Source organism: Rhinatrema bivittatum, chromosome 4, assembly GCF_901001135.1.
Source record: "Rhinatrema bivittatum chromosome 4, aRhiBiv1.1, whole genome shotgun sequence".
NCBI lineage: Eukaryota > Metazoa > Chordata > Amphibia > Gymnophiona > Rhinatrematidae > Rhinatrema > Rhinatrema bivittatum.
Genome location: NC_042618.1, coordinates 483,154,918 through 483,179,652, shown reverse-complemented (window position 1 = coordinate 483,179,652; position 24,735 = coordinate 483,154,918). Strand labels below are relative to the sequence as shown.

General features: G+C 51.4%; 1 protein-coding gene across 1 annotated transcript in view; it reads right to left on the bottom strand.

Annotated features, from left to right (window-relative positions):
- Positions 1 to 24,735, bottom strand: part of PTPRO (protein tyrosine phosphatase receptor type O) — a 187,256-nt gene that overhangs the window by 77,214 nt on the left and 85,307 nt on the right. Inside the window, exons 12-18 of the mRNA XM_029597366.1 lie at positions 20,503 to 20,623; positions 19,968 to 20,107; positions 17,907 to 18,039; positions 17,526 to 17,646; positions 15,049 to 15,117; positions 12,137 to 12,220; positions 2,457 to 2,492 (exon numbers count right to left, since the gene is read on the bottom strand). Of these exons, the coding sequence (XP_029453226.1) occupies positions 2,457 to 2,492; positions 12,137 to 12,220; positions 15,049 to 15,117; positions 17,526 to 17,646; positions 17,907 to 18,039; positions 19,968 to 20,107; positions 20,503 to 20,623 (704 nt within the window). The remainder of the gene's footprint in view (positions 1 to 2,456; positions 2,493 to 12,136; positions 12,221 to 15,048; positions 15,118 to 17,525; positions 17,647 to 17,906; positions 18,040 to 19,967; positions 20,108 to 20,502; positions 20,624 to 24,735) is intronic.

The window sequence follows — 24,735 nt, the reverse complement described above, 5'->3', positions numbered from 1 at the left end:
TAGAGAGTGGCCCTTCTATACACACACACACAGAGAAAACCTTTCCTTCATACAAATACACTAGAGAGTGGCCCTTCTATACACACACACACAGAAAACCTTTCCTTCATACAAATACACTAGAGAGTGGCCCTTCTACACACACACACACACACACAGAAAACCTTTCTTTCATACAAATACACTAGAGAGTGGCCCTTCTATACACACACACACAGAGAAAACCTTTCCTTCATACAAATACACTAGAGAGTGGCCCTTCTATACACACACACACACACAGAGAAAACCTTTCCTTCATACAAATACACTAGAGAGTGGCCCTTCTATACACACACACACAGAAAACCTTTCCTTCATACAAATACACTAGAGAGTGGCCCTTCTATACACACACACACCCACACACACACACACAGAAAACCTTTCCTTCATACAAATACACTAGAGAGTGGCCCTTCTATACACACACACACTCACAGCCTTTATATTCATACAAATATGCAGGAGAGTAGCTCTTAGAAAGAAAAACACACACAAAAGACTGAGCTTAATATGGGCACATAAGAACATAAGAAATTGCCATACTGGGTCAGACCAAGGGCCCATCAAGCCCAGCATCCTGCTTCCAACAGTGGCCAATCCAGGTCACAAGTACGTGGCCAGAAACCAATGTTCAATACATATCCTGCTGTTAGAGCTGAGGACCCAGCTCAGCTGGGGAACCGCCAAGGGAAGAGTCCAGGTCTCCAGGGCAGACTAGACTAGGGAATCTTCGGCCTATACCAGCCACCTTCCCCACAGGTTGAGCCCTTAGATGCTGGTGGCTAGCAGGACTTAAACAAGGGCTGAGACCGAAGGCTAAAGCTGGACTGGAATCCAGAGTGGAGAGGAACAAGCTCAGGTGAAGCTGAACAGGCCTGGGGATATAGGGCTGTAGGCTGTTGTCTGGTGGGTCTGGAGCTCAGGCAGGAACCAAAGTCAGGGGTGAAACGCTGGAACAAGACAGAGGTTACTAATACTGGCAGCCTTGGGACAGGAGGCTAGAGAGCCAGGGAGCAAGCTCAGGACAGGAGGCTTCAGAGGCATGGAGCAAGCTCAGGACAGGAGGCTTGAGAGCCATGGAGCAAGCTCAGGACAGGAGGCTTGAGAGCCAGGGAGCAAGCTCAGGACAGGAAGCTTGAGAGGCAGGAAGCAAGCTCAGGACAGGAGGCTTGAGAGCCAGGGAGCAAGCTCAGGACAGGAAGCTTGAGAGCCAGGGAGCAAGCTCAGGACAGGAGGCTTGAGAGCCAGGGAGCAAGCTCAGGACAGGAGGCTTGAGAGCCATGGAGCAAGCTCAGGACAGGAAGCTTGAGAGGCAGGAAGCAAGCTCAGGACAGGAGGCTAGAGAGCCAGGGAGCAAGCTCAGGACAGGAGGCTTGAGAGGCAGGGAGCAAGCTCAGGACAGGAAGCTTGAGAGCCATGGAGCAAGCTCAGGACAGGAGGCTTGAGAGCCATGGAGCAAGCTCAGGACAGGAGGCTTGAGAGCCAGGGAGCAAGCTCAGGACAGGAAGCTTGAGAGGCAGGAAGCAAGCTCAGGACAGGAGGCTTGAGAGCCAGGGAGCAAGCTCAGGACAGGAGGCTTGAGAGCCAGGGAGCAAGCTCAGGACAGGAAGCTTGAGAGCCAGGGAGCAAGCTCAGGATAGGAAGCTTGAGAGCCAGGGAGCAAGCTTCCTGTCCTGAGGGAGCAAGCCTCCTGTCCTGAGCTTGCTCCCTGGCTTGAGAGCCAGGGAGCAAGCTCAGGACAGGAGGCTTGAGAGGCAGGGAGCAAGCTCAGGACAGGAGGCTTGAGAGCCAGGGAGCAAGCTCAGGACAGGAGGCTTGAGAGCCAGGGAGCAAGCTCAGGACAGGAAGCTTGAGAGCCATGGAGCAAGCTCAGGACAGGAGGACAGGAGGCTTGAGAGGCAGGGAGCAAGCTCAGGACAGGAGGCTTGAGAGCCAGGGAGCAAGCTTAGGACAGGAGGCTTGAGAGGCAGGGAGCAAGCTCAGGACAGGAGGCTTGAGAGGCAGGGAGCAAGCTCGAGAAAGGAAGGGATAGGGAAGCCACAAGGTATACAGAGACAGGGGGCCAAGCAAGGAGCTGAGCAGACTCAATGACAAGGCACGGAGTGTAGACAGAGACAGGGATTTGCCAAGTCATGAGGTCACCAAGACTAAAGCTGAAATGAGGGTAGGCACAGTTCCCAGAGGTCCTCTGGTGGTTGGGAGGCTGCATGACAAGCAGAATCACAATACTTGTTGCTTATCCCAGGAGAGTGTGACACACACACACACACGCACACACACACACACACCACACGCACACACACACACACACACACCGCACACACACACACACCGCACACACACCACACGCACACCGCACACACACACACACATGACCTAGAAACATTTTAGATGTGAGATGAGAGACGTACTTGGTCACTTTTCTCTTCTTTAGGCCATTTTTGTTCCTAAAATACAAACCAAAACTGGTCTTTACACATTTTGGCAGATTAATTTTACTCAGCCCCATCTCACCTTGAGAGACCTTCACGCCCTCACTGTGAGCCCCCGTTTACAGAAACCACCACCTTCTCACACTCCTCACTGCGAGAGATCTCCTCATATCCCCACTCACAGCCACTCTCACACCCCTCACTGCGAGAGATCTCCTCACAGTCCCACTGAGACCCTCTCAGAGTTACTCTCTCACATCCCTCACTGTGAGTAACCCCCTCATACCCTCACTCACAGTCACTCTCCCACCCCTCACTGCGAGAGACCCCCACTCCCAGTCACTCTCACACTCCTCACTGCGAGAGATCTCCTCATACCCCCACTCACAGCCACTCTCGCACCCCTCACTGCGAGAGATCTCCTCACAGTCCCACTGAGACCCTCTCAGAGTTACTCTCTCACATCCCTCACTGTGAGTAACCCCCTCATACCCTCACTCACAGTCACTCTCCCACCCCTCACTGCGAGAGACCCCCACTCCCAGTCACTCTCACACTCCTCACTGCGAGAGATCTCCTCATACCCCCACTCACAGCCACTCTCGCACCCCTCACTGCGAGAGATCTCCTCACAGTCCCACTGAGACCCTCTCAGAGTTACTCTCTCACATCCCTCACTGTGAGTAACCCCCTCATACCCTCACTCACAGTCACTCTCCCACCCCTCACTGCGAGAGAGACCCCCACTCCCAGTCACTCTCACACTCCTCACTGCGAGAGATCTCCTCATACCCCCACTCACAGCCACTCTCGCACCCCTCACTGCGAGAGATCTCCTCACAGTCCCACTGAGACCCTCTCAGAGTTCTCTCTCACACCCCTCACTGCGAGAGAGATCCCCACTCACAGTCCCAAATGGGGTCAGATGATAAGCGTCCCCTCCCACTTAATATTCAGTTAGGGGGTTGAGTTATAGGCTGAGACCTCTCTGTATTTCCAACAGGGGTATTTGCTTTTAACTAGCAGGAAGCTCCCACGTATGGCATTGTAGGTCATCATTGGCTTGGAGTGTTTTCTGGGTCAGATCAAAGACCCACCGAGGCCGGCGTCCTGTCTCTGACAGTGGCCAGGCCGGGATCACTGAGAAGTACCCGAGAGATCCGAATAATAAAATCTGTTCCATACTGCTCACTCCCAGAAGTAAGAGGTGGAGATCCCCAAGTCTGTCTGACTACCAATTATATAAATCTGCCCTCCACAAACCCAGCCTTCACCACCTTCTCTAGCAACAAATTCCACAACTTGACTGAAAATAATATTTTCTTAAATGTGTTTTACGTCTATGGCTTGCTTGCTTCCCAACATGGAGCTGCAATTGGACTGAGTAATTCACAGTAGCACTGAATGTTTCATGGTGATTTAATAAGAAAATTATTACTTACCTGCTAATTTTCGTTCCTGTAGTACCATGGATCAGTCCAGACAGTGGGTTATGTCCCCAATCCAGCAGATGGAGTCAGCACAAGCTTTGAAGGGGCGTCACCATAAGTACTACTACCCCCTCTGCAGGTGTTCAGTATCGAGTATATCAAAGCCCGAGTAGAAACCCCCGAAGGATCAAGTTTGTGGAAACAGATAATGAAAACAATTGTAACCGCAACAAGTAACTGCAAACATCCTACCAACTTGTAGGGAGCTGTGAAAAACAGCGAAAAGAAACGACTGTGAAGACACAGAACACTGCGAGCAAGAAGCAGCGCAGAGCTGAGCAGGATCAAGAACCCAAACGCGGTGGGCGTCTGGACTGATCCATGGTACTACAGGAACGAAAATTAGCAGGTAAGTAATAATTTTCTTTTCCCTGTACGTACCTGGATCAGTCCAGACAGTGGGATGTACCCAAGCTTCCCTAAATCAGGTGGGGTCCTGCGAGGCCTGCTCGGAGAACCTGCTCGCCAAAGTGTCCAGAGACTGAAGAGGCGAGGTGCAGACGATAGTGCCTCGAGAACGTGTGTAACGATTTCCAGGTGGCTGCCCTACAAATTTCCTGCGAGGATACCGAGCGAACCTCCGCCCAGGAAGCCGCCTGAGAACGTGTAGAATGCGCTACGATTCCGGGTGGGGGAGTCCGACCCACCCCAATGTAAGAAGCAGCAATGCCGGCCTTCAGCCATCTGGCAATGGTAGTCTTCGAGGCCTGAGACCCCTTCTTAGGACCGGCCCAGAGTACGAAGAGATGGTCAGAGGTCCGGAACTCATTTGTAGCCTCCAGATAGAGGCGCAGAGTGCGCTTGACATTCAAGAGACGGAGAGACTTCGGCTCTGAGGAAGAGAAGGATGGCAACTCCACCGTCTGGTTCACATGGAATGCAGAAACCACCTTCGGAAGGAAGGAGGGAACGGTGCGAAGCGAAACTCCAGAGTTGGAGAAACGGAGATAGGGCTCTCTACACGACAGAGCCTGCAGCTCCGAGATGCGTCGAGCGGAACAGATGGCCACAAGAAATACAGTCTTGAGAGTGAGATCCTTTATCGTTGCATTGCGCAGCGGCTCGAACGGTGGTCCCGACAGGGAGCGAAGCACAAGGTTAAGACTCCAGGAGGGACAAGGGTCCCGTAACGGAGGACGCATATGCTTGACACCCTTGAGAAAACGAGCAATGTCAGGATACTGTAGAAGAGAGCCCCCATCGCTCAACAGCGAGCCAAGGGCGGCCACCTGAACCCGTAGTGAATTATAGGCGAGCCCTTTTTCCACCCCCGCCTGTAGAAACTGAAGGATCTGAGGTACAGAAGCCTTAGCGGGTCTCGTGGCCTGGCTGGTACACCACAGCTCGAACACTTTCCAGACTCGAACATAGGCCGCCGACGTCGATGTCTTTCATGCCCGCAATAGCGTGGATACTACCGCCTCCGGGTAGCCCCGACGCCGGAGGCGGCGCCTCTCAAAAGCCAGGCCGCAAGACAGAAGAGTTCTGCCTGCTCGAAAAATACCGGGCCCTGATGTAGAAGCTGGGGGAGGTGCCCCAGCCTGATTGGCCCGTCGATCACCAGCTGTAGCAGGTCCGCAAACCAGGGTCGCCTGGGCCATTCTGGGGCGACGAAAACCACGGTCCCCTGATGGCTTTCTATTCTGCAGAGCATCCTGCCCACCAGGGGCCATGGTGGAAAAGCGTAGAGCAGAAGATGTGGCGGCCACGGGAGGACCAGGGCATCCACTCCCTCTGCGCCGCGCTCTCTCCGGCGACTGAAGAAGCGTGGAGCCTTGACGTTGAGAGCGGACGCCATCAGATCCAAGTGGGGGTCCCCCACCGATGGACGAGAAGTTGCATCGCTTTGTCGGAGAGAGACCACTCTCCGGGGTCCAGCAGTTGACGACTGAGGAAGTCCGCCTGGACGTTGTCCACACCAGCGATGTGCGAGGCCGCTAGCCGGACGAGATGACGCTCTGCCCATTGCATCAGCAGCGCCGCCTCGAGCGTGACCTGCGGGCTGCGCGTGCCTCCTTGTCAGTTGATGTACGCCACGGTGGTAGCGTTGTCCGATAGGATTCTGACTTCCCGGTTCCGAAGAAGCGGGAGGAAATGTCGCAGAGCTAGCCGGACCACTCTGGTTTCCAGACGGTTGATTGACCACTTCGCCTCCACCGTGGACCACGTCCCCTGCGTGGCGCTTCGATCGCAGACTGCACCCCAGCCTGCTAGACTGGCATCGGTGGTCACCACCACCCAATTTGGCAGATTGAGGGACACGCCACGGGCCAGGTTCGGCGGATCCAACCACCAGCCCAGACTGTCCCTGGCATTCTGCGGGAGCATCATCTGGTAGTCCTGCGATACTGGTTTCCAACGGGAGAGGAGCGCCCACTGTAAGGTCCTGAGGTGCGCGAAAGCCCAAGGTACAAGGTCAATGGTGGACCCTATCACTCCCAGGAGTTGCAGGTAGTCCCAGGAGGTGGGCTCTGGTGACGCAGAGAACCGTCGTGTGTGATCCCGCAAGGATTGAGCTTTGTCCTGGCGCAGAAAAACTTTGTCCAGTAGGGTGTCGAAGGTCGCCCCCAAAAAAACCCCAAGCGTTGCGAGGGCATGAGGGAGCTCTTGGAGAAGTTCACTACCCATCCCAGGGAATGTAGAATCCGTACTACTCGAGTCACCGCTGAGCGTCCATGATCGAATGACTTCGCCCGGAGGAGTCAATCGTCCAGATAAGGATGAACCAGGATGCCCTCCTTCCGGAGAGCCGCCGCCACGACTACCATGATCTTGGTGAAGGTGCGCGGCGCCGTCGCCAATCCGAACGGGAGAGCCGTGAACTGAAAATGCTGGTCCAGAATTTTGAAACGAAGGAAACGGTGGTGGTCCGGGCGGATGGGAATGTGCAGGTAGGCCTCCGTTAAGTCCAGGGAGGCGAGGAACTCCCCCCGATGCACCGCCGCAATCACTGACCGGAGCGTTTCCATGCGGAACCGAACGACTGTAGGGATTTGTTGACTTCCTTGAGGTCTAGGATAGGCCGGAAGGAACCGTCCTTCTTTGGTACGACGAAATAGATGGAATAGTGGCCCGAGCCCACCTCTCCGAAGGGCACGGGCGCAATAGCGCCTATCTCCCGGAGTCTGTCCAGAGTTAGCTGCACCGCTCCTCTCTTGAGGTCCGAGCCACAGGGGGAAAAGATGAACCTTCCCTGCAGGGGGGCGGACAAATTCCAATGCGTAGCCGTGTTTTATGGTATCCAGGACCCACTGGTCCGAGGTGATCCGTGCCCACTCCGCGTAGAAATAAGTTAGTCGGTCCAGGGGAGTGGGCGAGACTGGCATCATTGTGAAGACTTGGTATAGGGGTTCCCGGTTCCGGGAGTAGTGCGTGTGGGCCGACGCCCGCGAAAGGAGCGCGACCAGGGCTGAGACCTGGGGGCGGATGACCGGGAGCCCGCCTGTCTGTATCCCCTGTAGCGCCGTTGCGCTCTGGCTCTGGTCTGAGAAGAAGAAAATGCTCTGGATGGTCGAAACCTATCCTCCGGCAGCCGATGAACAGCGTTCTCCCCCAGGGACTTGATGATCTGGTCCAAATCCTCCCCGAAGAGGAACTTGCCCCTGAAGGGAAGAGAGCCCAGACTCGACTTAGAGGACGTATCAGCCGCCCAATTGCGTAGCCACAGTAGTCGTTGTGCTGCCACTACCGAAACCATGGATCTTGCGAGGACCCGAAAAAGGTCCTACGAGGCGTCCGCCCCATACGCCACTGCGGCTTCTAGCCGATCTGCCTGGGCAGCCTCATCGGACGGCAGGTTCTGAGACGTGAGGAGTTGTTGCACCCAAAGGAGACTAGCCCGCTGGGCAAGCGAACTGCACATCACCGCCCGCATACCCAGAGCGGAGACCTCGAAAACCCGCTTAAGGAAAACTTCCAACTTACGATCCTGTGTGTCCCGCAACGCCGCACCTCCCGTCACTGGGATAGTCGTCCTCTTCGTGACCGCCGACACTGCGGAGTCCACCTTTGGGACCTTGATGAGGTCCAGAAAATCTTCGGGGAGCGGGTACAGCTTTTCCATAGCCCGGCTGCTCTTCAGGGAGGCCTCCGGGGTGTCCCATTCCCTGGTGAGAAGTTGTAAAAACGAGTCATGAATGGGAAAAGCCCGAGCCCTCGGCCGGAGTGCCGCCAGGACAGGATCTCCCTTCCTTGAAGAAGTGACGACAGCGGGAGCTACTGGGGCAGGCGGGTCTGGTGGCGGGTCCAAATCTAATTCTTGGATGATCTGCGGAATGAGGTCGTCCAGCTCTTCCCTCTGGAAGAGGCGTAGGGTACGCGGATCATCCCCCTCCTGCGTGCCATCCCCTTGACCCCCGTCCGGGAGATCAAGTCCATGTCCCGCTGGGTCTGGCACCGCCCCCACTGCCGCGGGCGTGGATCGGACCCTGGTAGGAAGGCGGGAGGCCCCCACTCCCGGAGGGTCGGGGGGGGGCCGGCGTCGAGGGCGACATCCGAGGGATCTTAGGAGGGGGGGGGGGGGTCCCACAGGTGCTTCCAGCCCCTGCAGATAAGCGGTATGCATGAGCAGGATAAACTCCGGAGAGAACCCCGGCCTGCTCGGGTGCGCTTCGGGGGCGGCGTGGTTCCTGCTCCCTGGCTCTGGGTGCTTGGTTCCTGCACCAAAATCGGGGGAACACCCCCGCTGGTAGAGTCCTCCAGGGATCCGTTCTCCCTCGTGGCCTGCGCCTCAGGGCGCTCAGAATGTAAAATGGCCGCCGTTCCCGCCAAAAATGGCGGAGTGGCCGGCCCGCGCCGCCCGGGCAAAAAAGAGAAATCAGTCAGGGACTGTGAGGTACCTTCCCCCCCGGGGAGGCATCGTGCACAGATGCCCTCCCGGGAAATCTGAGACCCCGGGTCTCCACAGGCCGCACAGCGGGATGGCCGCGGCATCAGGATCGCTGTAGGAGAAAAGAAAAAGCCACGGGGGGGGGGCCACGCGCACAAAAGCGCCGCTGCGGGGGGGCCCGGTCGGCCCGCACTGCCCGCTGTCCGAAAATAGAGGAGGGTGCCGCGGGGGGGCCTTCCCGGCCACACGACCCGCCCCAGACATCTTTCCCTAAATGGCTCAGCAGCCCATGAGGAGCTGTAAAATGGCCGCGGGTGAGGGAGTAAAGAGCGAAGAGGCCGGCTCCACCGGCTTTCGCGGGCACCGGGGGCTGAGCTGTGAAGGAAAAAACTACAAAGGAAAAAAACAAACTTACCCCTGGCTGCAACGAGAAATAAACAGCAAGGCCGCAGAGAAGAGACAAGGAAGAGAAGCCACTCCCCAGAAGTTGAAAGAACTCTGCCTTATTTTTTTTTTTTTAAACTTAATACAAACTTGATACAAACTTGATCCACAGAAAAAGCCAACAACAAGCCATAATCAAGCAAGAAAGTGAAGAAAAAGGAAAAGGAGGGGAAGCCTGATTCCCCTACTCGCATCTGCTGGAGTCAGAAGATACTGAACTCCTGCAGAGGGGGTAGTGGTATATATGGTGACGCCCCCTCAAAGCTTGTGCTGACTCCATCTGCTGGATTGGGGACATAACCCACTGTCTGGACTGATCCAGGTACGTACAGGGAATTGATGTTCTGCTATGCACTTAATAGATTTACTGTTATGCTGACTGCATTTAATGATCGATTTCTTGTATTATCTTGGCATGTATTTATATAATTTGAGACATATTTGATTCATGCTTATTGATGTATTTCATTTTTTACTCTTTGTTACGCACATTGAGAACTGAATATACATTTATATCCTTTTGGGAAATTGCGATATCAACAGACAGTATCTCACTGCCTTAAGACTATTTTATAGGGGAATGCAGATAAGAAGCAGGAACCTCATATGAGCCCAGAACGTGCCATACTGGGTCAGACCTATGGTCCATCAAGCCCAGCATCCTGCTTCTGCCAGTGGCCAATCCGGGTCACTAATAGGGAGATCCCTTCCCTGGTGCTCACTCCCAGAAGAGGTGGAGACACCCAAGTCTAGGTGGCTAAAAACTGTTAGTGGACCTGTCCTCCAGAATCTCATCCAAACATTTTATAAACTCAGATATACTACTAATCTTTACCACATTCTCTAGCAACAACATTCCCCAATTAATAGAATTTTGACTGAAAAAATACAATTACCACAACTGCAAATCCCCATCACACGGTGCATCCCACAGCAGCACTCGCCATCATGCAGTATTTACCACAACTGCAAATCCCCATCACACGGTGCATCCCACAGCAGCACTCACCATCATGCAGTATTTACCACAGCTGCAATCCCCATCACACGGTGCATCCCACAGCAGCACTCGCCATCATGCAGTATTTACCACAGCTGCAAATCCCCATCACACGGTGCATCCCACAGCAGCACTCGCCATCATGCAGTATTTACCTCAGCTGCAATCCCCATCACATGGTGCATCCCACAACAGCATTCGCCATCATGCAGTATTTACCACAGCTGCAAATCCCCATCACACGGTGCATCCCACAGCAGCACTCGCCATCATGCAGTATTTACCACAGCTGCAATCCGCACCACACGGTGCATCCCACAGCAGCACTCGCCATCATGCAGTATTTACCACAGCTGCAATCTGCATCACACGGTGCATCCCACAGCAGCACTCGCCATCATGCAGTATTTACCACAGCTGCAATCCGCATCACATGGTGCATCCCACAACAGCACTCGCCATCATGCAGTATTTACCACAGCTGCAAATCCCCATCACACGGTGCATCCCACAGCAGCACTCGCCATCATGCAGTATTTACCTCAGCTGCAAATCCCCATCACATGGTGCATCCCACAGCAGCACTCGCCATCATGCAGTATTTACCACAGCTGCAATCCGCATCACACGGTGCATCCCACAGCAGCACTCGCCATCATGCAGTATTTACCACAGCTGCAATCCGCATCACACGGTGCATCCCACAACAGCACTCGCCATCATGCAGTATTTACCACAGCTGCAAATCCCCATCACACGGTGCATCCCACAGCAGCACTCGCCATCATGCAGTATTTACCTCAGCTGCAATCCCCATCACACGGTGCATCCCACAACAGCACTTGCCATCATGCAGTATTTACCACAGCTGCAAATCCCCATCACACGGTGCATCCCACAGCAGCACTCGCCATCATGCAGTATTTACCACAGCTGCAATCCGCATCACACGGTGCATCCCACAGCAGCACTCACCATCATGCAGTATTTACCACAGCTGCAATCTGCATCACACGGTGCATCCCACAGCAGCACTCGCCATCATGCAGTATTTACCACAGCTGCAATCCGCATCACACGGTGCATCCCACAACAGCACTCGCCATCATGCAGTATTTACCACAGCTGCAAATCCCCATCACACGGTGCATCCCACAGCAGCACTCGCCATCATGCAGTATTTACCTCAGCTGCAATCCCCATCACATGGTGCATCCCACAACAGCACTCGCCATCATGCAGTATTTACCACAGCTGCAAATCCCCATCACACGGTGCATCCCACAGCAGCACTCGCCATCATGCAGTATTTACCACAGCTGCAATCCGCATCACACGGTGCATCCCACAACAGCACTCGCCATCATGCAGTATTTACCACAGCTGCAATCCGCATCACATGGTGCATCACAGAGCTGCACTCGCCATCATGCAGTATTTACCACAGCTGCAATCCCCATCACACGGTGCATCCCACAGCAGCACTCGCCATCATGCAGTATTTACCACAGCTGCAATCCCCATCACACGGTGCATCCCACAGCAGCACTCGCCATCATGCAGTATTTACCACAGCTGCAATCCCCATCACACTGTGCATCCCACAGCATCACTCGCCATCATGCAGTATTTACCACAGCTGCATTGCCCATCACATGGTGCATCCCACAGCAGCACTCACCATCATGCAGTATTTACCACAGCTGCAATTCCCATCACACGGTGCATCCCACAGCAGGACTCGCCATCATGCAGTATTTACCACAGCTGCAATCCCCATCACATGGTGCATCCCACAGCAGCACTCGGTCTCGGGGGTATTGTACCCACAAACATTTCCCTTGCTAGCACAGCGCTCATTGTTCAAATACTCATTTAAGATAGCAAACTCACTTACCAAGGGTTAATATAAAAAGCCAGAAGGTAATCAGTCCAGAGACAGGAGGGGAGCAGAGTTAGGAAAGCAAAGATGCTCCTTCGCCTATCAGCGTTAGTAGAGAGAGACGTGAGGAGAGAAAGAGCAGCGTTACTCCAGCAGCGAGCGGGGGCCTGAGACTGCCCCTTCTTCTGAGACCTTGTAATAAGCTGGCTGTCTGTCTGTCTGTCCCACATTAATAATGATACAGCCCCCTCCCAGGGCCATCAATACGGGAGGAGAAGGCAGAGTCCCGTCCAGGATGCCAAGGTGAATGGGGCAAGGGAGGGGCAGAGGAAGAAGAGCAAGCCATGCACTTCTCAGCCCCTTTCCATCTCCCCCCACCCCCCAGACGTGCCCACAGGCTCCCCAGGTTATCCAATAACTGCCCAGCCTGCCAGTCTGGGGGTGCAGTGTCCCAAGCCCTCATTCTCCCCAACTCTACCCCCAATACAGCCTGCTGCTCCGCTACACGAGCTCCCTCCTTCACACAGAAACCAGCAGTGCTGCAGCGCCTCTTCCAGCCTTCCTTACCCCCGCCCTCACCGCTCCCTGCAGCTCCTGTTTCACCAGTGCAACCTCCTGTGGGTCCTTCATGACCCACCCGAAACCTATGCACTACCAGTAAGTACCGAGTGGCCGAGTGGTCAGAGCAATGTGCTGAGAGGCAGGGAACTTGCGGTTCAAATCCCAAATCCCCCGCTGAGCTTCGTATCCGCTTGGGCAAGTCCCTGTATCTTCTCCTGCCTCAGATATTCACTTAGTGCCTGGATCACGAAGGCTTTTCTCCGTAACTTTAAAACGAGCGCCGCTGCATAATTTAATATCCAGCACCGCACATTCGTGTGCTCGATTCTCCCTTGGGACCTTGTCGGCTTTAATGCGCACCCCTAAGTGGATTTTAAAGCTTGCGCGCAGGAAGGCCATTCCCAGTTTTACCAGTTAGGCCACCAGTTCTCCCAGTCTCTCTCAGGCTCACCCAGGCCCCTCTGGTTCTTCAGCCTGCACTCCCCCCCCCCCAGTTTACCCAGAGCCCTCGCCCTGCTGTTTTAGGCCTCATCAAGCGCAGAAGTAAAGATGCGTGGCTGAGCCCCCCCGTGCGTTGCGGCCGCTGGATTTACAGGGAAACTGTGGCCCCGCCCCGGAACACCCTAACTCCGCCCCTTTTTATTTTCCTTGCACACACACACATATATGCACATAACTTGCAGCTTTTAAAATATTCGTCGCTCACTCGTGTACATGGACCTTTTAACGTGAGCAACGCTTTTAAAATTCACCCCTTTAGATTGTAAGCTCTTTGGGAAAGGGACTTAGTGATGATGCTGTAAGGCACTTTGAGCATTATTTGCAAAGGCAAGTTAAAGATCTTTATTTTTTTTTTAGAAAGGAACCCTATCAGTGCTGAGAGCTCTTGCCTGAGGATTTCATGCTATTCACATGCACCCCATAGGCGCTAATCCCAGCAGCCCATTCAGCAGGAGTCACCAGCCTGCCATTCCTACAAATGATGAGACGCAGAGCAGCAGCAGCAGCACAGACGAGACTCCTGAATGGGTGCATGCAGCGCACAGGCTGGGGCACAGTGCAAGCCTCTGCTCCAATCGCTGCAGCTGGAACGGCAAGGAACCCGGCACCTGGCTGGACTCTGTGTCACTGAGATCCCAGTTACAGCGAGCGCTTTAGGGGAAGGACTGCAGAGGTCCATGGTGGCCTTCTAGCTCTTTCCGTCTCTGTAGCAATCCAGGGAAGGTCAATGTTCAGAAAAGCGGCAGGAGGACGAGTTAGCTGGATACTCAGTGGGACCAGTCTGCTGCTTAATATTCTCAGCTGAGGTTATCCAGGTGACCGGCGATATTCACACAGAGCCACACTGAAGGGGCGGCAAGCAAATATTTCTAAATAATGCCTTGTGCTCCTCCCACTAACACTGATGTGGCACTTCTCCCCCTGAATTCAGGAAATGTATCTGCCCTCCTGAGCCACCCCCACCTGCAAGCCCTCCGGCAGGGCAGCCTGCTCGCACCGTGCTCCAGAGAGCTGGGGGCGAGGGGAGGCTCCTCGGGTCAATGCGTGGGGAGGGGGCACGATGCCCGCTTCAGTTGTAGCTTTTGAGCAGGATGGAGGTGGGGGATGGGGCCTGCGATCTGTTGAAGACGGCCTGTTCGGGTTAAGGGATGACTGTGGATAAGTTCAGACCTGCAGTGGGACCGGACAGACGTAGCCACCCGGCACTGACTTTCTGCGATGCCCGGCTAAGCTCAGGCTGCACCTTTTTCATCTGCATAACCTTTCAGCCGGGTAATAACTTAACCAGGCAGTGCTGGGGCATATTTAACCCCCTGGATTGCTCCAGATAGGAATATTGACCTCTGGGTATCTGTAGCCAGTCCTACAACAGTACAAAATCCCTTCCTAGGAAGTTCCTGGGCTGCTTTTCTCCTTAATGTTGGCAAAGTCTTTTCTTTTCTTTGTAGCTGCTCTGGTAGCAAGATCACTGCAGGAAGCTTTTACATATTTTCACAGAGTAATTAAACCTTCTGGTAAATGTCTCTTTTCTAATGTGCATGTGGGGGACCCCCTGTTCGCCCACCCTTAGGGTTAGAGAGCCAGGGGGACTCGCCAGCGCTTGCAGCACCTCCCCCTGAGGATGGCTGAGGTGCTCGATTCTCTGCCTATGTGGGGGACCCCCTGTTCGCCCACCAGATGGCCCCAGATCCCCACCCCTAGGATTAGACAGTGAGGGGGACTCGCCAGTGCTTGCAGCACCTCCCCCTGAGGATGGCTGAGGTGCTCGATTCTCTGCCTAAGTGGGGGGCTAGGATTGGGCTGGGTGTCTTCACGTGACAGCACTTCAATAACTCTTCCCACATCCTTTCCAGCCGGATACTCACCAGTTCTGTGGGAGCTTTCCGTCTTTCTCCAACGAAGCAAAATTAACAAATGTTCCAGCCCCGCATTCCCTGCTAGAAAAGATGAATAAATGTCATCAGTAGGGGATGCTCAGCAGCTGCCAGCTCAGGAGACAGACTGCAGATCCTTCCGGGAGAAATGCTAGCTTTTTAATGATATGTTGGGATTGCATTGACTTGGTACGTTATTGACTGTAACACACTTCAAGAGCCTTTTGTAGTGAGGCATGGAACAAGGGGAATCGTGGCCTGTTAGAAATGACTATTTATCAGGTATGTCAGTGGCACAGCCTGACACAGGACATGATAAAAACCGTCTTCAGGTCCCCTCTGGCAACAATCATCTCCCAAATCCTTTCCATCTAACATCCACCATGCACATAAGGCCCCCTTTACCCCAGTTTATTCGCGTCTCACATATTCCAAGGTATAATTACAGTTCAGTATATCTGCTCCTGCCAGTAACAGGAACATCCAATAATAATTTTCAGCCAGCTGATAGAGAAAAGAAATAGTTAGTTTCCATGCTCTCAGAGATTTGATCAATTCTGCATCATGTCTGGGAGTATTGGGCTGGCTGGGCCTGGGTCCTGTACCTGTAGGTAACATGCATGTGAGGGAGAAGCTGGCGGTGACCTCTGCTTCTGTAGATGATATGCTTGGGAGAGCGGGATAGGGCAAGTGTAAGCATGCTTTGAAAGGGTTGCCTATGAAGCTAAGAAATAAAAATCATTGCAGCACTATGAAATAGCACTGATAGGATTTAAAAAAAATATCCAAGGCTGTTGCAATGCTAGAATATATGCTGAAATGCTAAAGAATATGTAAAAAGTCAAAAGGTACGTTAAGGTTGAACACTGAGTTTCATTTCTACCTTCTGGCTCAATTTACAAGAATTCAATCTCAATAGCATATATGAGATAAAATTATAATGCCAACCAATTAGGAAAATGTCATGCAACAAACAAACTCATTGGTGTGTAAATTACAGGTGGTGACCTATTTAACCTATTGTATCAATAATGTTCTTTGAGACTGCTCTGGAATTGCCTTGCTGGTAATTGCACTCTCCTGGAATATGCCATTTTCTTAAATAAAAATCTTTCTCTTTTAGCTGCCAGTGTTAAGTGTTTATTTACAGCCCACAACACAAGGGTCACTGTATCTGTAGGTAGGATGCTTGAGAGACATGGACTGGCTGTCTTTTGGGTCTATATCTGTAACGTGCCTGGGAGGGGCTGGGGACTGGATCACTGTATCTGTGAGTAACATGCCTGGAAGGTACAGCGTCTCAAGTTGACTCCCATGGATTGTGATGTGAGAGGTGTATGCAGTGTGATTTTATGGGGGATATAATTTGGGACTACTTTTTGTCAATGAATGTGAGATAATTTGTGACTTGCTACCATGGTTGCAAACACAGACTCGCAAGATGAGCTGTTTAAAGCAATGATAATAATGAAGATGTTTTGCCATGGCCTAGGTTTTGTTACTGCCACTCAGCACACAAAGGATACAACTCTTCACTCTGGGAATATCTGACCAGGTTCCCAGAGGCAGGATGGTACACTGTGGTTTGTGAGGTCTCACTGGACATCCTGGTTTTCTAAGGATGTCCAGTGAGAACCCAAAACCACAGCTAAGAGTGTCACACGTAATCTTGCTAACCTGGAGCCCATCTCCTCGGCAGGTGTTGTACTATGGTCACATAGGCTGCTTTAGTCAGTCCCTTGATTGTATCTGCTTTACGTTATTGATAGGAGGTATCAATCAACAAAAGAAGGGGAGGGTTGAGTTTTGCCTGTTCATTCCACTATTCCAAACTTGTATGTAAGGAACAGGAGCACATTACCACAAATTCCTAAAAGTATGAACTGACTGAGATCACCCAACGATGAGTGAAATATCTGACTCATTCAATAAAGGATGGGAAGGTGACATTTTCCACTGAAAAGGAAATTGAAGGATAAGGGTCCTGATTGGATGCTTCAGGGCGGATGTTTTTGAGGAAGCAGGAGAAGAGGGTGGCAGATGTCTGGAACAGAAGTGGTGCCCTGACAGAATTCAGGCACATAGGGGGAACAGTGGCAGGTAGAGTATTGCATCAAAGTCACCCTTTGCCATCAAGAGCAGCGGCAGGAGGAGACATAGCAAAGAGAAAGTAAGGTGCAAAAGAAGCACGAGCCAGCAACACTGCAGGCCACAGGGTAAGTGGCTCAATTTCCATCCAGCAAGGCCATGCGTACACAGGTAACTGTGAAGTACAAAGCTCGGTGGCCCTGGTGGTGGGAGGTCAGGACCCTGTGTGCTCATCTGTGCAGGATGGCAGAGAACCAAAAAGGACTTGGGTAAGGAGCAATCGCCTATGAGCGGTCAAGCTGGGACAGACCCTTAGCACTCACGACGGGATGGGCTATGGTCTTTTCCATCAGAAATACAGCTGCTGCAGCGCCACCCACCTGGCCATTTGTAGGTGTTTTCGTCTGAGGAGAAGCAAGGTGAGCAGCAGTAGTGCAATCAGGAGAATGCTCAGGATGGCCAGCACGGAGATCACCAGCACCTTCGCATCCATCTCAGCCACTGCAAGAGAAGCATCGCATGCCACTTACTGCTCTGCGCGGGAACTGAAAGGCACCCTCTTTATTTTGTTGTTGATCTATTGAAATATATGTCTGTATGTGTTTAAAATTAATATACAGAGTGTTAAAACAAATCCCATGGGACGGGAGCACAGAAGGAGGGGAGCTGGGAAACAGGAAGTCTGGGGTCCCCTTACCCATCAGTCCCTCATGCAGGAAACGCATTACAGGAGAGTAATAGTGAGGTGAAGAGGGGCTCACCCAGTGTGGAGACGGTGAGGAAGGCAGAAGCACTGTGAGTGCGGTGGCTGATGCTGCTCACGCCGCAGTTATAGGAAGTGCCTGGCTGCAGTCCGGACAGAGTCACAGTGTGGGAAGAGACTCGGGAAGATTCCTAAAAACAAACACAATGCACTTAGCGTCTTGTTTAGTAACCATGAGACAAGTTCTAAATACCGTACATTAATTGCTCTCTGACCTACTCTCCTGGTCCACTTTCCTATGCTCCCTAACCAACATCAACTTTCCACCACACTACCTAATCAACCAACCAAACTTCTGCCATGTTCCCCATCAACCACTCCTTTACCCCACTCCCTAAACAATCTTCTCCTCTACTCCTGCTCCACATACATACACTGTTCCCCACCCAACCTTATTCTCTGCTCCCTAACCAACATCAACTTTCCACCCCACTCCCTAATCAACCAACCAACCTTCTGCCATGTTCCCCATCAACCACTCCTTTACCCCAATCCCTAAACAATCTTCTCCTCTACTCCTGCTCCACATACATACACTGTTCTCCAACCAACCTTATTCCCTGCTCCCTAACCAACATCAACTTTCCACCCCACTCCCTAATCAACCAACCAACCTTCTGCCATGTTCCCCATCAACCAGTCCTTTACCCCACTCCCTAAACAATCTTCTCCTCTACTCCTGCTCCACATACATACACTGTACCCCAACCAACCTTATTCCCTGCTCCCTAACTAACATCAACTTTCCACCCCACTCCCTAATCAACCAACCAACCTTCTGCCATGTTCCCCATCAACCACTCCTTTACCCCACTCCCTAAACAATCTTCTCCTCTACTCCTGCTCCACATACATACACTGTTCCCCAACCAACCTTATTCCCTGCTCCCTAACCAACATCAACTTTCCACCCCACTCCCTAATCAACCAACCAACCCTCTCCTCTACTCCCCAACATTCTTCTCCTCCATCTCCACCCTCCTCTACCCCATCTCCAGCTCCGCAACCAACCTCCTCTCCTGCAACCCATCCTCTATTTCCAAACATCATTTCCCATCTCCCACTTCCCTAATTCCCATCCAGCATTCTCTCCTATTTCACATCCACTCTCCTCTCCCTGCTCTCCATCCTCTGTTTACCAACAGTCTTCTTCCCCATCTCCCACTCCTTCTCACCATCCAACTTTCTCTTCTGCTCCCCCTCCTCTGTTCCCCAATAACCTTTTCCACCTGCTCCCTATCTATTCCTCAACCAACCTTCTCCCCCTCCTCTCCTGCCACTGCTCTCCAACCAAATTCCCCACTACTCTGTTGAACCACAGAGTTACTGTGCAGAAAGTTACTTCTCTGGGACTTTTTATGGTTTTTTAGTGTTTATAAAGAGCTGTCCGTGGACTGGAATATAATCCAGAACCCAAACAGTGTTGTAGGTTAGAGGAGGGTCAGTGTGACCTTAGGCAGATCACTAAACAGGTCTATGCAGATACTTAGATGGTCAGGACATTATAGGCATCTGAATTCTCTTATACAGTCCTGAATACGAACTATGGTAAAGATCTATTGAAATAAAGGACAACGTGTCCTGCTGAATTTACACACTAGGAGATCAGCTGTGAAAACTGCCAGACAGCTTAACTGAACAGATGAATCAGATTGAATATCCAGCTAACCCTAAGCTGCATTGCCTTGGATACCTGAACTTAGCTGGCTAGTGCTGACGATCATACGAAGGTCCTTTCTTTCAACACACCCCCTCCATCCTGTGGACTGCGCAGCCCTCTCCTCTCTCTATCAACTCTCCCTCTTGTCCAATGTTAAAAAAACAATTGCGGGCTGATACCATCTCCCTCCCACTATCCCCCAAATGCTCCCAAAGCTGAGCCAGCAAGAGGACACTGTCTTAGCCCCTACTGGCTTTGCGTCCAGCATTGCTCTGGCTACAGGAGCAGTAGTCACCATTGCCCTGAACAGCAGGGCATGTGCCAATGGAGCTGCCCTGCAGGAGCGGGTAAGAAGGATGTTCTCAGTGCTGCCTGCACGTGACTGAACGGTAACTGTACCTTTTCCATCACCTCCTGACTGGGGTCCAGCTGCCAGCATGAGACATCAAAGTAATCTACCACACCTTCCTCCAGCCACAGAAGGGTCACTGATGTTTGTGTCTTGTTCACAGCAAACAGAGACTTTGGTGGAACTGGGTCTACAGCAAGAAACAGGGACTTTAAACATGGATTTCCAGGACACCTCAGACCCTCCCCCGAGGAGCATCTCATCCTGCCACGGCAGTCACAGCATCTCTCAGACCCCCCAAAAAGAGATCTCCTTCTGCTATGACAGGCATGGGATGTCTCATCTTCTCCTCCTCCAATGGGTGCAGGACACTCAGGGAAGTCAGAGAGCTACGCATTGCTCTGCAATCAGTTTCCCCCAGCAGACACTTTACAAAATCCCTGAGCAGATTCTAATGCTGCAGGCTGACGAGAGCACAGCAGCAGCCACTGGAGCCTTCCCCCAGGGACGGGTCACCTGCAATTTACCCGAGACAGGGCTCAGGCTGCCAGTGACGGCCCTGCTGAATAAAGGCTGATATCTCACCCAGCGAAACAAGGCGTGGCGCGGACGTGTTGCTGCTTCCCTCGCTATAGGCTGTTACAGTCAGATTGTAGCTATCCCCCGGCGGCAGACTAAGCACTGCAGTCATCACACTGCGCACCACCTGAAGGGAGAAGAGCGTACGGCACAGGTGTCACTAACAGCATCGCAGTCTGCCCTTCAGTGCCCTGCAGTCACTCAGAACCAAAAAGCAACCCACAAAGTGTCTAATTCTCTAATACAGACAATTGCTAAGACACGGGAATTTCAAGGGCACACATGCAATGCGAGGAAAACCAGGACTGGAGGCAGGAATGGATCTGGATGGATCACAGGATTCCCAACTGACTCCAGATTTTCAAGACAGGCTGATCCAGCCCTGGTTTTATCCCACTGTATGCAGGGACTTGTAGTCTCGTTTTTCTTAGGAAATGCAATAGGGAAATTGGAACCAGAAGTGCCTCCATTCAATGGGGTAAATCTAAGACTGGATCAACCTGTTCTGAAAATCTGGAACCCTGAATTGAGTAAAACCCTACTGAGTGCACTGTGATACCATCCAGTACTGGTCCAGATGCCCAGGGCTTTGCCTCTTGCACCACACTACTGGCCCAGCTTTCCACCCTCCTGGTAGGTCACTCCTCCTGCCAGCCGACACTGTGACATCAAAGATCAGTCAGGTCTGGGTGCACAGCTCAGATAAAATATGTAAGCTGAGTCCGGTGCTTGCCACGCACTGATTTTACTATAAATGTTTCCCATGTGCAGACCTCATAGACATGCGCGCGCGCACACACACACACACACACACACACACCCTCCCCTATCACAGAACAGGTACAGCACAGGCAGCAGCAGTGCAAGCTTCCTACACACACACACACACCCTCCCCTATCACAGAACAGGTACAGCACAGGCAGCAGCAGTGCAAGCTTCCTACACACACACACACACACACACACACACCCTCCCCTACCACAGAACAGGTACAGCACAGGCAGCAGCAGTGCAAGCTTCCTACACACACACACACACACACACACACACACACCCTCCCCTATCACAGAACAGGTACAGCACAGGCAGCAGCAGTGCAAGCTTCCTACACACACACACCCTCCCCTATCACAGAACAGGTACAGCACAGGCAGCAGCAGTGCAAGCTTCCTACACACACACACCCTCCCCTATCACAGAACAGGTACAGCACAGGCAGCAGCAGTGCAAACTTCCTTCACACACACACACCCTCCCCTATCACAGAACAGGTACAGCACAGGCAGCAGCAGTGCAAGCTTCCTACACACACACACACACCACCCTCCCCTATCACACAACAGGTACAGCACAGGCAGCAGCAGTGCAAGCTTCCTACACACACACTCACACACCCTCCCCTATCACACAACAGGTACAGCACAGGCAGCAGCAGTGCAAGCTTCCTACACACACACACACACACACACACCCTCCCCTACCACAGAACAGGTACAGCACAGGCAGCAGCAGTGCAAGCTTCCTACACACACACACACACACACACACACACACACCCTCCCCTATCACAGAACAGGTACAGCACAGGCAGCAGCAGTGCAAGCTTCCTAAACACACACACACCCTCCCCTATCACAGAACAGGTACAGCACAGGCAGCAGCAGTGCAAGCTTCCTACACACACACACACACACACACACACACACACCCTCCCCTATCACAGAACAGGTACAGCACAGGCAGCAGCAGTGCAAGCTTCCTACACACACACACACCCTCCCCTATCACAGAACAGGTACAGCACAGGCAGCAGCAGTGCAAGCTTCCTACACACACACACATCCTCCCCTATCTCAGAACAGGTACAGCACAGGCAGCAGCAGTGCAAGCTTCCTACACACACACACACACACACAGTTATAGAAAGTGGTGAATAAATCTAAATTAACATGTACTGCATTGTCAATCTGCATTATAATACATGTAACTGCTTACAGCTCCCCTATGAGGAAAGGCTGAAGAGGTTAGGACTTTTCAGCTTGGAGAAGAGACGGCTGAGGGGGGATATGATAGAGGTGTTTAAGATCATGAGAGGTCTTGAACGAGTAGATGTGACTCGGTTATTTACACTTTCGAATAACAGAAGGACAAGGGGGCATTCCATGAAGTTAGCAAGTAGCACATTTAAGACTAATCGGAGAAAGTTCTTTTTCACTCAACGCACAATTAAGCTCTGGAATTTGTTGCCAGAGGATGTGGTTAGTGCAGTTAGTGTAGCTGGCTTCAAAAAAGGTTTGGATAAGTTCTTGGAGGAGAAGTCCATTAATGGCTATTAATCAATTATACTTAGGGAATAGCCACTGCTATTAATTGCATCAGTAGCATGGGATCTTCTTAGTGTTTGGGTAATTGCCAGGTTCTTGTGGCCTGGTTTTGGCCTCTGTTGGAAACAGGATGCTGGGCTTGATGGACCCTTGGTCTGACCCAGCATGGCAATTTCTTATGTTCTTATGTTCTTACTGCCAGAAGTCTAAGAAGTAAGATGGGAGAATTAGAGTGTATAGCAGTGAATGATGACAGACTTAATTGGCATCTCAGAGACATGGTGGAAGGAGGATAACCAATGGGACAATGCTATACCGGGGTACAAATTATATCGCAATGACAGAGAGGAGCATCTGGGAGGCAGGGTGGCGCTTTATGTCCGGGATCGCATAGAGTCCAACAGGATAAACATCCTGCATGAGACTAAATGCAAAATTGAATCTTTATGGGTAGAAATCCCTTGTGTTTCGCGGAAGACTATAGTGATAGGGGTATACTACCATCCACCTGGTCAAGATGGTGAGACAGACAGTGAAATGCTAAGAGAAATTAGGGAAGCTAATCAAATTGGTAGCGCAGTAATAATGGGAGACTTCAATTACCCCAGTATTGACTGGGTAAATGTATCATCGGGACACGCTAGAGAGATAAAGTTCCTGGATGGAATAAATGATAGCTTTATGGAGCAATTGGTTCAGGAACCGACAAGAGAGGGAGCAATTTTAGATCTAATTCTCAGTGGAGCACAGGATTTGGTGAGAGAGGTAATGGTGGTGGGGCTGCTTGGCAATAGTGATCATATGATCAAATTTGAATTAATGACAGGAATGGGGACAGTAAGCAAATCCATGGCTGTAGCACTAAACTTTCAAAAGGGAAAGTTTGATAAAATGAGAAAAATAGAAAAAACTGAAAGGAGCAGCTACAAAGGTAAAAAGTGTGCAAGAAGCATTGACATTGTTAAAAAATACCACCCTAGAAGCACAGTCCAGATGTATTCCACACATTAGGAAAGGTGGAAAGAAGGCAAAACGATTACCGGCATAGTTAAAAAGGGAGGTGAAAGAAGCTATTTTAGCCAAAAGATCTTCATTCAAAAATTGGAAGAAGGATCCAACAGAAGAAAATAGGATAATGCATAAACATTGGCAAGTTAAATGTAAGACATTGATAAGACAGGCTAAGAGAGAATTTGAAAAGAAGTTGGCCGTAGAGGCAAAAACTCACAGTAAAAACTTTTTAAAATATATCCGAAGCAGAAAGCCTGTGAGGGAGTCCTTTGGACTGTTAGATGATTGAGGGGTTAAAGGAGCACAGAGAAGATAAGGCCATCACGGAAAGATTAAATGATTTCTTTGCTTCGGTGTTTACTGAAGAGGATGTTCGGGAGGTACCCGTAATGGAGAAGGTTTTCATGGGTAATGATTCAGATGGACTGAATCAAATCACGGTGAACCTAGAAGATGTGGTAGGCCTGATTGACAAACTGAAGAGTAGTAAATCACCTGGACCGGATGGTATACACCCCAGGGTTCTGAAGGAACTAAAAAATGAAATTTCAGACCTATTAGTAAAAATTTGTAACCTATCATTAAAATCATCCATTGTACCTGAAGACTGGAGGATAGCAAATGTAACCCCAATATTTAAAAAGGGCTCCAGGGGCGATCCGGGAAACTATAGACCGGTTAGCCTGACTTCACTGCCAGGAAAAATAATGGAAAGTGTTCTAAACATCAAAATCACAGAACATATAGAAAGATGGTTTAATGGAACAAAGTCAGCATGGCTTTACCCAGGGCAAGTCTTGCCTCACAAATCTGCTTCACTTTTTTGAAGGAGTTAATAAACATGTGGATAAAGATGAACCGGTAGATGTAGTGCACTTGGATTTTCAGAAGGCGTTTGACAAA